Below are 13,222 nucleotides of genomic sequence, written 5' to 3'. Positions count from 1 at the left end.
ATTTCCATTAAATTAAATCATTTAACTAAAGTAGTAACTATCTGAGATACGCATATGCGAGTGTCAATTATTTTATTTTCTACTTATCTGTACAGTGTATGGTATATAAATTATATAGGTCAAAATATCTGCGCATGACGTTTTAGGTCGATAAAATGCAACGAGTTCCATTTTGTTAAATTGGACAACCGTGAACGATCCCTTGGAAACAAATTTCCAAACAAACAATTTTCACGGATCATTGACAAACCTCGCATTTATCGTGTATCCGAAATATCTGTATAATCGACTATTAAACCTTTTTCATCTCTTAAGAATCTTAATTTAATGTTATAGACCTATGATAATATCATTGATATACGACACTTGCGATTCCTTTTACTTTTCTTTTTCTGCTATTCTTCTCTGCTGTTGAATCAACATTTCAACATTTTTCAGGAAGATTAAAATACTAATAGCGTTACAAGTTACATTTGATTACAATCAACAACACGATTACTTGCACATATATTTATTATCATTGACGAATATTTATATATAGTATATAATGCATGATGTAATAATAAATATAATATATTCGTAATATTTGCTAGCTTTTATTAAGAAAATATTAAACGTTGTCGTAGGTCCGCCGTGGCGATGCCAGACGATCTCTCGAGAACGTGAACAAATGGAACAGAAAGATGCTGTCCTCGAAGGACGTAAATCACGATGTTGCTGTATGGTTGACGCGATTAGATATAGGAGGTCCTTCGAGATCGTGCGCGTTAAATCGAGACGAAGGCTTGACCAGCGCCTTTATCATCGCTCACGAAGTAGCACACATGTGAGTGTCCCACATGTTGGGATATCGTTGGCAAACTGAAATATTTATAACTGGCCTGGGTATTTACGCAGAGACCGTGTGCTATTTATTTATGCAAATACGTACTTTTACGAGAATAATTTGAAAAATGAAATCTCCATAGGAGAACTTATTATCTTTACCGAATATCACAACGAGTACTGTACTTTGAATCTGCCATAGATTTTTGCGTATTATGTGCGTTCTTGCATTCCTCCTTTCACCTACGATGGCTCTTAAACAAGAAACGATATCGTAACGAGAAATACAACTTAGCTGAGCGTCCACTTTGGTTCCACTAGTGTTGTCCCATACGACTTTGTGTTTGACCTCGCTATTAGGGGACTTTTTACCCAACGTTTCCTTCACCGCCTTCACTACCTTCGATTTATCGAACTTGAGACTTAAACTGGCCGTTACTAAATCTTCCGGCTTCTTCGACATCGGTTGGTGTCTCTTCGTGAACCAATTCGACGGTGCCATAAAGGTCGAAATAGCGGCTTTCGAGGATCCGCTAGGCTTACTTTTAGCTCCGTGCAATGTCGACACGTCGAAGCTGTTGGAACGGAAGCTCTTCGATCGACTTCCTTTCTGTTCGGTCGTTTTTCCGGGCCAGTTTGATTTGCTACCGTCCCGCGAACTCGGCGCTTCCTCGCCGCATCGGTTGATTTCCGTCGCGGAAGACGCTAACGAGCTTAGGATCGATATCAGATCCGTATTAGAGCAGACAATGCCCGCAGCACCGGAAACGGATGCACTCGCGGCTCTTGGCAGTTCCGAGACGCGCTTTCGGAGAGAAGACGTCGGCGAAACCGACGGAGTAGGCATTTCAGAGAATCGTTGTTTCGGCTGTTGAGTGTAACGTTGAGCGGAACTGTTACCCTCCAGCGGCTGTATTTCGTACACTTGCTCCGTCGACGTCCTGTACATCCTTAAGCGCACCTGGCAAACGGATTGCTTTTATTCGAAAGACAGTTTCTTTTTTATCATAATTCGTGCGTTATGATACATGTTTCGATGATTGAGCCGTTAAGCGTGACAAAGCGATGGAATTGTTTTGCACAGAAATTCTGGTTCTAAAATTATGTTAGGGATTCTAGGGCGTAATAACATCTTGGAACGCAAAGTTATCGATGTGTCGATGAAAGTTAAGCGAGCTTTATCGAAGCACACGTTCGAGTCTTTGGGCGATTGCTAGGAATACGCGTAATGTTCTTTTCTGTGAGCTGAAAAGTTGAACGACTATAAAAGGCGTTTGTAGAGGATTTAAAAGCGGAAGAAGAAGCGATACAAATGTTTAGAATCAGAAATTATCTGTTTATATAGAGATCTGTTTGATGCAAGATCTAAAATCAATCAAATCGGATTGTATGGATTGTGTATTTGTCTGTGTTAATCCTTTGACGTCGATACCAATGATGTATATAGCGAATGGCGGTTATCAGCCAAGATTATGAGCACGTACGCAAATAGACTAGAATATTTTGCAAGAATGAAATGTCTTGGTATGGTACGCTTTAATCTATCTATCCAAGTCAAAATAAGTATAAAAATCGCGTGGCAATCAACATATTTAAAAAAAAAAAAAAGAAAAAAAAGAGGAGAAACAGATGCTTCTGATTGTTTTTTAGTGCATTTTCATAAAATCTTCTAAATGTTTAATTCTCATAGAATAAAAGGGAGAGTATACGTTTGAATCTCAGCAGATTTTATTAATTCTTTGAAACCATAAATACAATATGAGTATTACATCAACTTTAGTTCATACATGTAACAACATATTATTCTGCATGTAGCAGTTACATTTAATGAAACATTTACTTATCCAATAAATCCATATTCTCTACTAAACGTTCGTTTATTAATAAAACTGCCATAATCGTCCACGCATTGTTCGCTTCCTTAATTATTTTTCAAAGTATAACGATAATCAATGATGCAACAGAAATATCACGTAACATCCCAACAATCTTACATGAGATTTTAGCTGTTTTTACTATACAAATTAAGTCATTATTAAAATAAGTCATTATAATAATAATATATATATATATATATATATGTCGGAGATGAAAGAACACCGGAACGTTCCCTTTGGAACTTTGGGAAGACCCCTAGTATTGAAATTTAGATTTCACCATAGCCGTATTAAGAAACTGTTGTCATTCGATCCGACTGTATTTATTTGAGATTTATGATAGTGAGGCGACAATCAGTCGCCGAACGTAGCCGCGGTCAAAGGGATGAACGTTTTGTCTAACAAAGGCATGAAGTAATTCTATAGCTCTTCTTAAAAGAAATACTTGGGACAGGGCACGACGGTAAACGTTTCAATGGTTTCTGCCCCGTGGCTCGCCACACGCAGACTTTGTCCTTCGGGTAAGATGATTGCCAGATGCCAACGCATCTTCACAGTATATGCTTAGCTGCGCGAGGACCGGCTACGAATATTAAGTTTCAATTATACAAAGTCTTTCAAATAGACAAATAGCCTGTGACCCAACTATGGGAAGATAAGAGAAATCTATCCTTCCACGAACGACGCTTCCCGCTAGCAACTTTTCCCAAGGACAGCTAATATCTTTCTCTAACCACCAACATGGAAATTGACCAATTAACAGCAACGTCAATTTCCCACACCCTTCGAACGGAGACTTTTCTCCGCGAATCCGATGATCTCGTGCCCTTTTTTTTTTTTTTTTTTTTGCGTGGGGAGGGGAAAATGCTATTACGCGTGCCCAGTGACCCGCATCACTGGGTTATGTGGGAGTCGGTCGGTTGTCGTTGCCATACCCACTAAAAACCCCTCCTCCTTCTTCCTCCGCTTAGAGGGCAGACAACCCCGGTAAAACCTGTCGGCAGTCATCAGGGTTGTCCTTTCGTGCCCCGTTGTATCTACTTCTTCGGGCAGTTACTGCTCATGTCGTCCTCTCAGCCAGTTCAGAATACTGGACTGGTCTCCTTCTGCGGTTTTTCGTTGTTTCGTGTTCTTGCCCTCATTGCTTCACGTAGTTGTTGTTTCGCTCGTTCTCCTCCTTGCCTCTTCCCAGGCCCTCGCTGTCACCCTCCTGTGACACATGACGGTCTTGCAGAATTGCCTGAATTTATTCCAGCTCTCGTTCTTGGCGGTCAACGTGGCGATCAGATTGCCCACGTCTATCTTCCCGCCCAGAGCGTTCTCCAGCTCGATCCTTCTGTCCGTCCACTTCGGGCACGCGAAGAGGGCGTGCTCTGCACCGTCGTTCGGGTCTACACAGTCGAGACAGTTGCTGTCGCTGTCCTTGCCAATCCTTTTCCTATAGACACCGAAGCTCCCATGCCCGGTTAGCAGCTGCATGGTGTGGTGATCGATGTCCATCTTCTTTTTAGTAAATAGCAGCGCACTCGGTATTAATTTCTTTGTGATATTTTCCTTTTTGTGGTTGTTCCACTCCTTCTGCCAGTCCTCTTGGGCCTTCTTGCGAATCGCCTCCAGTTCCTCCTTCAGCTTGCAGCCGTCATCCGTGCCAATCCTGGACCCATGGATCTTGTTCCTCTCGTAGGTCTCTCCGAGCATCTTTATCTTTATGTAAATCGGGAGATTCCCGGTCAACACGCAAAGTGCCGCGTGGGAGACGGTACGGTATGCCGGCGTTGTTATGCACAGGGCCGTTCGTTGTGCTCGTTTCAGCTTTTTCCTGTTCTTATCGGTATTCGCTGCTCTAGCCCACACCGGTGCTCCGTAAGTTACGATGGACTCCCACACGTTGTAGTAGAGCCTACGAGCCAAGCTGGGCGGCCCGTTGATGTTGGGTAGAATTCCCCTAAGGGCTCCTATTAACATGTCGACTCTATTACACACCATCTCGATATGCGCACCGAACCTTCGACTGGAGTCGATGACGACTCCGAGATCTCGTTCCCTTAGGCACACCCATCATAGATTTCTTCGACAGCGTCACCGCGACGGAGAGCCACTCACTCTAGTGCGATCTCATCGGCAATCGACCTGTCTTTCGTATACGTAATAATTGCCCCTTGCTCTAACATACAGTGTAACTTAGACGCTAACGAAGGGTAAAGTTCGTCATCCCGTTGACCGCGGATTCGTTATTGAGCCTAGGATCATCGTCATTTGCTTCTCGAGTATCTAATTATCGCGATTACTTGTCCAATTCCATCATAGTCATATTTGCACTAGTAAATATCTCCTCTATTGCATAACGATCACGTCTAGCGCCAATAGGGATTCGTTTCACGCCCTTATCCCTAACTCTAATCTTAACGCCAACCCGACATATATATATATATATATATATATATATATATACATACATATATATATTTTATACATACATACATATATCAATTTTTATACACACAATTATACATATTCATTTTCATTTAATATTTTCATTTAATAATTTAATAAACCTTCGTCCCGCAAAGGCAAATAAATTCACGCATAACATTTCTCTTCAGCGGCATTGTTCTAGGATTGTATTTGTTGAAAGAAGGATAGCATTAAGCGCTGGAATAAGGAATGACGAATCGTTATTCTTTAACCATCGTACTTAGACTCATATTTATTGAGCTACTTGTATTTTAATCGAAGTCTAATATCCTCCATCTGTAGGCGTAAATATTACTGCCGTTGTTAATGTCATTTTAAGTTTTACTACTGGAAAGGACATTTAAGTTTGAAGGCAGGCAAGTCTACTGTTCTTAAAGCTGACATTTAGACATCTAAGATTTTTTGTGTCTTTATTGACAAAAATATATTTGACTTTGCATATCTAAAATAAAGGATTTGCGTTATCTAAAATAAATAGATCATCTTTCTTTAGAAAATTCAATGTGGTGAAATTAGAATATGAGATAAAAGAAATACTATGCATACTTATTGTTCTTCTTAAAAATTAAAGGAATACTCATAATCCTAAAACATCCTTTCTATGTTGTACTAGATATATATACAATTAAAATGTGTAATAATGTGAATGATAAACTAGTTCGAATAATTATTTTGCTTAAACGTAAGTTAATTGAAATCAGATGAATGTTATACACGCATTATACCGTGCATTATGAACTATTGATTGATTGATGCTCATATTTAATTATTAACGAGAAAATTAGAAAAATAAGATTGAATTTAATCTGTCCTTCTTATATTTATTAAGATGAGTTCTGGGGCTTGAAACACTCGAGATTAGAAATTTTGATTAATGTTTCACATTATGACTGGACGCTTGTTGTAATATCTTTTGTACGAGATACACTATACATACACAAGATCAAAATGGAATTTCGAAACGGTCGTATCGTTCAACAAAAATCTCTTTTATGTTTGATCCTCTTCATAAAAATGCAATTCTCCTTTACAGAACATCATATAACATTTATTGTACGATATATTGTTCAATTATATTTCGAAATTTTCAGCTTCGAATCTTTGTTTAATTATACTGTAGAATTAAATATCATGCGTTATTTAAATATAAAGATAGACTAAACTTTTGTCCACATTTATTAAAGCTGTATCAACTGAGATGTTTAAATTTGCGAAATTTCATGGACTTTTATATTTAATTTTTCATCATGAATCCCGCTTTGCGATACAATACATATTAGATTTATAATATCTTAAATTTACAGTACCAATGCTGATTTCATCTGAAACTATTTGTTTGCAAATGATATCTTTCTTCGTTGGAATTACCCTTCACTTATAAATTAATAATTATTAACATTGAACAGTATTGTTAAACTTCAATAAAAATAGGATCGATAACTAAATGTTAGTTAAAGAAACTTCCTATTACAGGTATAACAAATCATATTGAATTTTGTTTAGAAAACAATAATAAAAATGGGTGTCTTTTTGTGAAAATAATTTACAGCATATCACTCGACTTATTCATATAAGAGACATTAGTTTGTTTAAATACCCTGTTGCACCCTTTTATTCATTTTCAACCCAATTTTTTCACAACATTAAAAAATATTTTAAGCCTGAAGAAAAACATGAAAAACTTCTTATTAGCATGATTTCATGCTAAACATCCTCTTAAGATATTATAAATCTTTCTTGTTTACTAAAACCAGAGCCTAACTGAAATATACGAGTATCGCAACAGGATTAATCGTAATACATGATTAAATACAAGCAATATGTAAGCTATATTTTTACTTTTTACTTCAGAAATAAATATTTCACCAGCATCGTCTTTAGCTTAAGGAAAATAAACTTGTGAAATTTAATTTAAAGCTTCGTAAAACATGGAAATGTTGCAGGATAACAAATCAGAAAAGATATATTAAATAAATCACAGTTCAGGTATCTATAACATGTGATTCTCTTAACAAATCTGTTTCATTCATCAAGCAACTGCAAAATTTCCGTAAAATCAGAAGCGGTTTCACAAATTATAGGCATTCGTAAACATGATAGATAAGAGTTAGTATCGCGGCGTTTTAGAGTATCTATGAGCGTAATATGGAAAGTAAAAAGATGTATAATAAAAATAGTTCACTTTCCAAGCTATCACTAACATTGTAACGAATTATTATACATATAACGGCTCACGAAAGTACTCGGACGCTTACAGAAACTTTCCATGAATATTTTGTTGAAGCTTTTCATGAATTTCAAGATGCATTAGGCTGTCTCAAAAGTTTCTTTCGTTTTGTTCTATTACTACAAAATAGATCATACATAAATCGATAGAATAATATAAAACAAAAAGTGTCGTGCATCTATTATTTCCTTATGAAACGAAAGAAGCTTTTGAAACAAATGTAAATAGGAATTATAAGATGCTTATTGATTACCATCGGTATTTGGACAGTTAATTATGTATTGTATAAATAAGTCACAATATTTTTAGTAGGAGCATTTTTACCCCTAATCAATCATATGTTTAAAAATACTCTTTACATTGTACATTAGTTTTTTGCTATGTGTACGTCTGCAATAAGCATCTTCTAGCTTCCATATATATATTTCCAAATTAGTCTCAATTTTTACCGGTGTAATCATGATAGACACGTCTCGTTACATTGAAGTGAAGTGAAGAAAAACACTAACACACATAATATATATTCGCAAAAATCTTCTATCTAATATTTTCGTCAACTACTGTATACACATTTATTAGATATTTATGTGAGATTAAAATCGACAGATACGATAAAAGAATATTGTAGAGGTATAGCAATAAGAAAATACAAGGAAAGTATAGCTCGTTAATTTGAATTACACCAGATTGTCAGTCATCTATTAGGTCGTGTTAATCTCTGAATAAATTCTTAAATAAATAAGTGTTAATAAAGATAAAGATAAAGAAGTGTTAATTAAACTAGAGACACTTAACATTTATTAGCATTTGTTCTTCCCCATTACTTCTTGAATAGGTCCTTTAGGGAAGAACAGAGAGACGGTTCGCTGGATTCCGTCTGATTCCGATTTTGATTCTTGGTATTTGAAAACCAATTTGTCACTTTGCCTGACATTGGTTTGTTCGGAGATACCGAGGGCTTTCCGCTCGACCCGGAAGCCCCCGTATCGTTTCCCTTTTCCGCCGTTAACATCTTCTCAATTGCGCTACCAAATACCTACGGACAAAATTGTTCTTATAAATTTATGAATATTATGTATTTACGTATTTGAATGAAAATTTTTATGAAACGAGATTTCGCGTTAAAATACGTAATAGTAAATACGATAATTTACACGTTCTTTTTACCAAGATGAAAATGTACATGTAAATTTACTTGATGTATATGTAAATAGAAATATTTATATGTAATATTTATATGCTTGTATTTAAAATATTTTCATGCTTAAAGAATAAAGGTCATAATGTTATAAATATTTAAATCCTTGCACCTCTCCTTTATCGCGTAAGAAAGAGAAACTAAAGGTTTCACTCCAGAGAATGAGCTTCGTTCTAAAACAAATCAAATAACATATATTTAAGTATTTAACTGTTATTTAATATTCCTAATATTCAAAATAATATTTAACATTTCTATATTATTAATATAGATGAGAAGTCGATAAGATAGTTTACAATCATTAAGTACAGTATCGCAGATCCACCATCAGAGGTCAGTAATATTAAAATAAAATTCATGTTGGATTAAAAGTGTGGTTAAGTTGGGGCTAACCCCAAATTTGCAAATTTTGACCTAAGTCAAAAAGTGGCCATTTTTGCACCTCCTCGCGAACGAAAAATTCTTGTGCGACGTTTAAGAGAATTTATCAAAAAAAAAACAAAGAATTATTAGCATTTATACGAAATGTGACATGGAAGTTGAAAAAGATGAGTGTAGAGATGAAAAAATTAAGCAGAGGTCAAACTTACGCGCTACACTTGATCTTCATTTTCTTTAAATTTTGATCCAGCTGATAAATCAGTAATTAAACCAAAGGAACTAAGTTTGAAATCAAGCGAATCTGAAATACTATCAGACTGTTGCTACTGGAGAACAATAGCCATCTTGTACTTCGTACTTGCTCGATTCCAAACTCTAATCGATATACCAACAGAATTTACCAGCAAAATAATTATTCAGAGATTCTGTCGGTAAAACAATTGAAGTTTAAAATCGAACGAATCCGAATTACTGCGAGATCGTTGGTGACTATTGTTCTCGTAGCAACAAACTGATGGTACTTCAGATTCGTTTGATTTCAAACTACAATTGATTTATCAATAGAGTTGTCGAAGAATTATTTTGTCGATATCGGTGTAGAACAATAGTCAACAACGATCTCGCTCTACTTCATATTTCCTCTATTACAAACGTCGATTCATTTACCAGCAGAGCATCTGAAGAATTATTTCACATGGATCATGTAGAAAAAAAACGAACACGAAAATGGAACTGTAATAACATTTTTTATTCCTTGCTGAGAGCCGTTCTTAAACATTTTTCCCTTCGCAAGAAGATCGGAAAATAACCACTTTTGACGCTCTGTTTTCATCCCATATGAATTTTATCTTTAATATTACCGATTGATAATAATGTCACTGCGATATTGTCCGCAATGATTGCAAATTATCTTCTCCACGTTTCACCTATATCGATAATACAGAATATCAAACAACAATTATTTAATTTCACGTTGTTGTTGACTTTATTAATTTTTACGATAAAGTGCATTCTCTGGAAGAGATTTTACGATTTACGATTTTCTTTTTCATTCCCCCTTTCACCTACGATGGCTCTTAAACAAGAAACGATATCGTAACGAGAAATACAACTTACCTGAGCGTCCACTTTGGTTCCACTAGTGTTGTCCCATACGACTTTGTGTTTGACCTCGCTATTAGGGGACTTTTTACCCAACGTTTCCTTCACCGCCTTCACTACCTTCGATTTATCGAACTTGAGACTTAAACTGGCCGTTACTAAATCTTCCGGCTTCTTCGACATCGGTTGGTGTCTCTTCGTGAACCAATTCGACGGTGCCATAAAGGTCGAAATAGCGGCTTTCGAGGATCCGCTAAGCTTACTTTTAGCTCCGTGCAATGTCGACACGTCGAAGCTGTTGGAACGGAAGCTCTTCGATCGACTTCCTTTCTGTTCGGTCGTTTTTCCGGGCCAGTTTGAAGAAATTCCCTTCAGATCTCCGGTTACCGTTATCCACTTCATATATAGAGTTTGAAATCTTTCTCAAAATTTTGAAAGGTCCTTTCCTAATTTCTTCCAGCTTATTTCTATTCATTCTGTTTCCGTTGTGGGTGAAGACCGTATCACCAATTTTAAACTCGTGTTCTCGTCTTTTTTTGTCATATTTTTGTTTGTTGATTTCGAAATTTCTTGCTGAGATTTTAAATGCTTCTTCTCTGTCTCTTTTTAAGTTTATCTTCTTCTCTGTTATTCCCTTAGGGATGATTTCGATCATTTTCCCATACAGTAAGTGATTTGGGGCAAATCCCGTTACACTGTGTCTGGTGTGATTGTATTCTTCTACGCTTTTTTCTGCGATCTTTGTCCAGTTTCCTTTTTTTTTTTCGAATTGATCTTGCATCTGATTCTGTTTACTAATGTTTGATTTACCCTCTCGTTTAGTCCATTGGAGGATGGACAGTCTGTCGAGGTGAAAATTAATTTAATGCTTTTCTCTCTCGCGTACTCTTGAATTTCCTTGGATGTCATCGCTGGGTATCGGTCTGCAAGGATAATTTTTATGGAGTCAGTTTCTCCTGTCGAGTTTATAAGTTTTATGATATCTTCCGCGCGTTGTGTTTTCGATGTGGACATAAAAACAGCCCTTGAAAAGTGATTTATGAGTATATGCATATACTTCTTTGGTGAGTTGTTGTTGGAAAAACCTCGGACCGTATCGAATGACATTATTTCAAACGGTTTCCTCGCTGGTCCTAGTCTCCACATAAGCCCGATCGGTCTTCTCGTTCTGCTTTTATTCCTAATGCAAGTTTCGCATTGTTTGCAGAATTTGTCGACAATTCGGTCCATATTTTTGAAATAATAAAAGGGTCGGATTTTTTTCAATATGTGATTCCTTCCAACATGGCCAAAGAAATCATGCACCGTCTTTATGATATGCTCGCCTAAACTAAACTCTTGTGAGACGAATATACGTTGGCGTCCTTTAATATTTTTAAAAAAAATCTCTGATTTTTTTATAAGGTCTTTCGTATTTTTAATATCTTCTCTGTTTTCTTTCTGATCTCGGATTATGTCTTGTTTTTTTATAATATTCGCTACTTTCAAAACCTCTTCTTCGTTCTCAAAACTTTCTAAGACGGGGTTCCTGGATAGCGCGACTGCCTCTATGTTGTGTTTTCCTGGTGAGTAGATGATTTTGAAGTCGTACTGCGATAAGTAGTGCATCAGGTCTCCTAAAGTTTCATCGGTTCTTGCTTTGATTCTCATTGATTCCAACGGTTTATGGTCTGAAAGGACAGTGAAGTATCTACCGATTAACCAATGCTGCCAGTACTGAATCGCCTCTTTGACCAGAACGCCGAATTAATGTCAAACGTTGAGAAGAAATGGCAATTTCCCGCTTTGACTATGATATCTTCAATTCTTGGGAATGGTTGTGGTTCCGGAACTACAATTTTGTTTATCTCTCTGAAATCAATACATAGTCTATCTCTACGATTCGACTCTTTTTTAAAGGCTAGTGTCACTGGTGCTGCAAATGGTGAACTTGATTCCTCTATGAGATCGTGTTCTAGTAGTTTCGTAATCTGGAATTCTATTTCTCTCTGATCTGGAATGCTACATCTGTATGGTTTCTTTGATATGTATTTATTTTCGATTAGCTTAATAGAAGCTTCTTGTGATTTCCTGGTTCCCACATTGTGTTTAGCAAATACATCTCTCTATAAGTTGGCTTACCTCTATTTTTTGTAGGTTATTTAGGTGTTCTAGGTTGTCCATAGGCTTACCCGTCTCCTTGTGTTCGGTAACGTTTAGCTTTCTTCTCTGGTTATTTCTTCTTTCTTCTTTTCTATTAAATATTACTTCCTCTTTGTCGTCTACTTTTTGGCTAACCCTCAAATTCTCGTCTTGTCTTAGTTTGAATTCCCTTATGGCGTCCAGCCCTAAGATGAGATCATATGTGAAGTTATTATTGCGTACTATATACACATCTATCTCTTTCTCTATCTTGTTTATCCTCATTTTTAGTCTTGCCCCGCTACTCGTGAAGTCTTCCCCATTGATGGTTTTGAACATGCTCTTGTCTTCTTTTATCTGATCAATGATATTTTGATCGATAAAACTTGCATTCGCTCCCGTAGACACCTTTAATCTCTTTTTGATCGTTGACTTTAACTCGCAGTTTTATCAATGGTTCGTACTTCTCCGGGCATTTTAGTGTTTTTCTTCCTTCCCATCCGATGTTCCTGCTATTTCATTTTCTGATGTGAGCGCCTCCAGTGAATTTATTTGTTTGGGTTTCTTCTGGGGGTTTCTGTCTCTATTTCTACATAATTCCACTGGGTGGAATCGGCCCGGGAAGTTCAGTGCTTCACAGATTGTGCACGGTTTTTTTTTTGAATGGTGGATTTACCTTTCTAACCATGTCTATCTTTCTTTCTTGTGTTTCTTTCCTTTTTCTCCAGTCTTCATATTGTCCCAAAATTCCTATTAGGTCATTTGTTGTCTGTATATTATCGCTTTCGATTTTGTCTTGGACTTCGATAGGTAATCCAATGACAATCAGGTGTATCCTCACCTCTTCATCCATTTCCCTTTTTACTTCCAATATTAGTCGTTCTTTCTCTATTGCATATTCTACGAACGAACCTGAAAGGTATTTAAAGTTGTAAGCATATCGTATTGCAGGCCAACCTTTATTCTTAAAGGCTTTGAGAAATGCTTCTTTCCAATCTTCCCAGTTGTGTCCTCCAG

The 13,222-nt window shown here is 36.6% G+C and overlaps 2 protein-coding genes across 4 annotated transcripts in view; one reads left to right on the top strand and one right to left on the bottom strand.

Annotated features, from left to right (window-relative positions):
- LOC126926787 (uncharacterized) overlaps positions 1 to 13,222 on the top strand; it is a 182,415-nt gene that overhangs the window by 45,538 nt on the left and 123,655 nt on the right. The gene's annotated exons all lie outside the window — the stretch shown is intronic.
- On the bottom strand, positions 7,659 to 10,885 carry LOC126926800 (uncharacterized). 3 transcript variants are annotated; one of them, XM_050743165.1, is made up of 2 exons: positions 10,100 to 10,857; positions 7,659 to 8,440 (listed from the first exon to the last, which is right to left on the bottom strand). In XM_050743165.1, the coding sequence occupies exons 1-2, from the start codon at positions 10,484 to 10,486 to the stop codon at positions 8,225 to 8,227; spliced, it is 603 nt and encodes a 200-aa protein (XP_050599122.1). In that variant the 5' UTR covers positions 10,487 to 10,857; the 3' UTR covers positions 7,659 to 8,224. The 3 variants fall into 3 exon arrangements, with proteins under 3 accessions (XP_050599122.1, XP_050599123.1, XP_050599124.1); XM_050743166.1 differs by lacking the exon at positions 7,659 to 8,440 and adding an exon at positions 9,711 to 9,997 and having other exon boundaries at positions 10,100 to 10,885; XM_050743167.1 differs by lacking the exon at positions 7,659 to 8,440 and adding an exon at positions 9,711 to 9,909 and having other exon boundaries at positions 10,100 to 10,871.

The sequence above is a fragment of the Bombus affinis genome, unplaced genomic scaffold, assembly GCF_024516045.1.
Source record: "Bombus affinis isolate iyBomAffi1 unplaced genomic scaffold, iyBomAffi1.2 ctg00000059.1, whole genome shotgun sequence".
Lineage (NCBI taxonomy): Eukaryota > Metazoa > Arthropoda > Insecta > Hymenoptera > Apidae > Bombus > Bombus affinis.
Note: the sequence above shows the minus strand (reverse complement) of the source record. Positions and strands in the feature narration are given on the sequence as shown.

What these genes read in the sequence shown, in the direction of transcription:
- LOC126926800 (XM_050743165.1), bottom strand. Translation starts at nt 10,486, where the DNA reads ATGAAGTGGATAACGGTAACCGGAGATCTGAAGGGAATTTCTTCAAAC. An exon ending in GAACCAAAGTGGACGCTCAG is followed by an intron (nt 8,441 to 10,099) that starts GTAAGTTGTATT and finishes TTTTGTCCGTAG; the next exon opens with GTATTTGGTAGCGCAATTGA.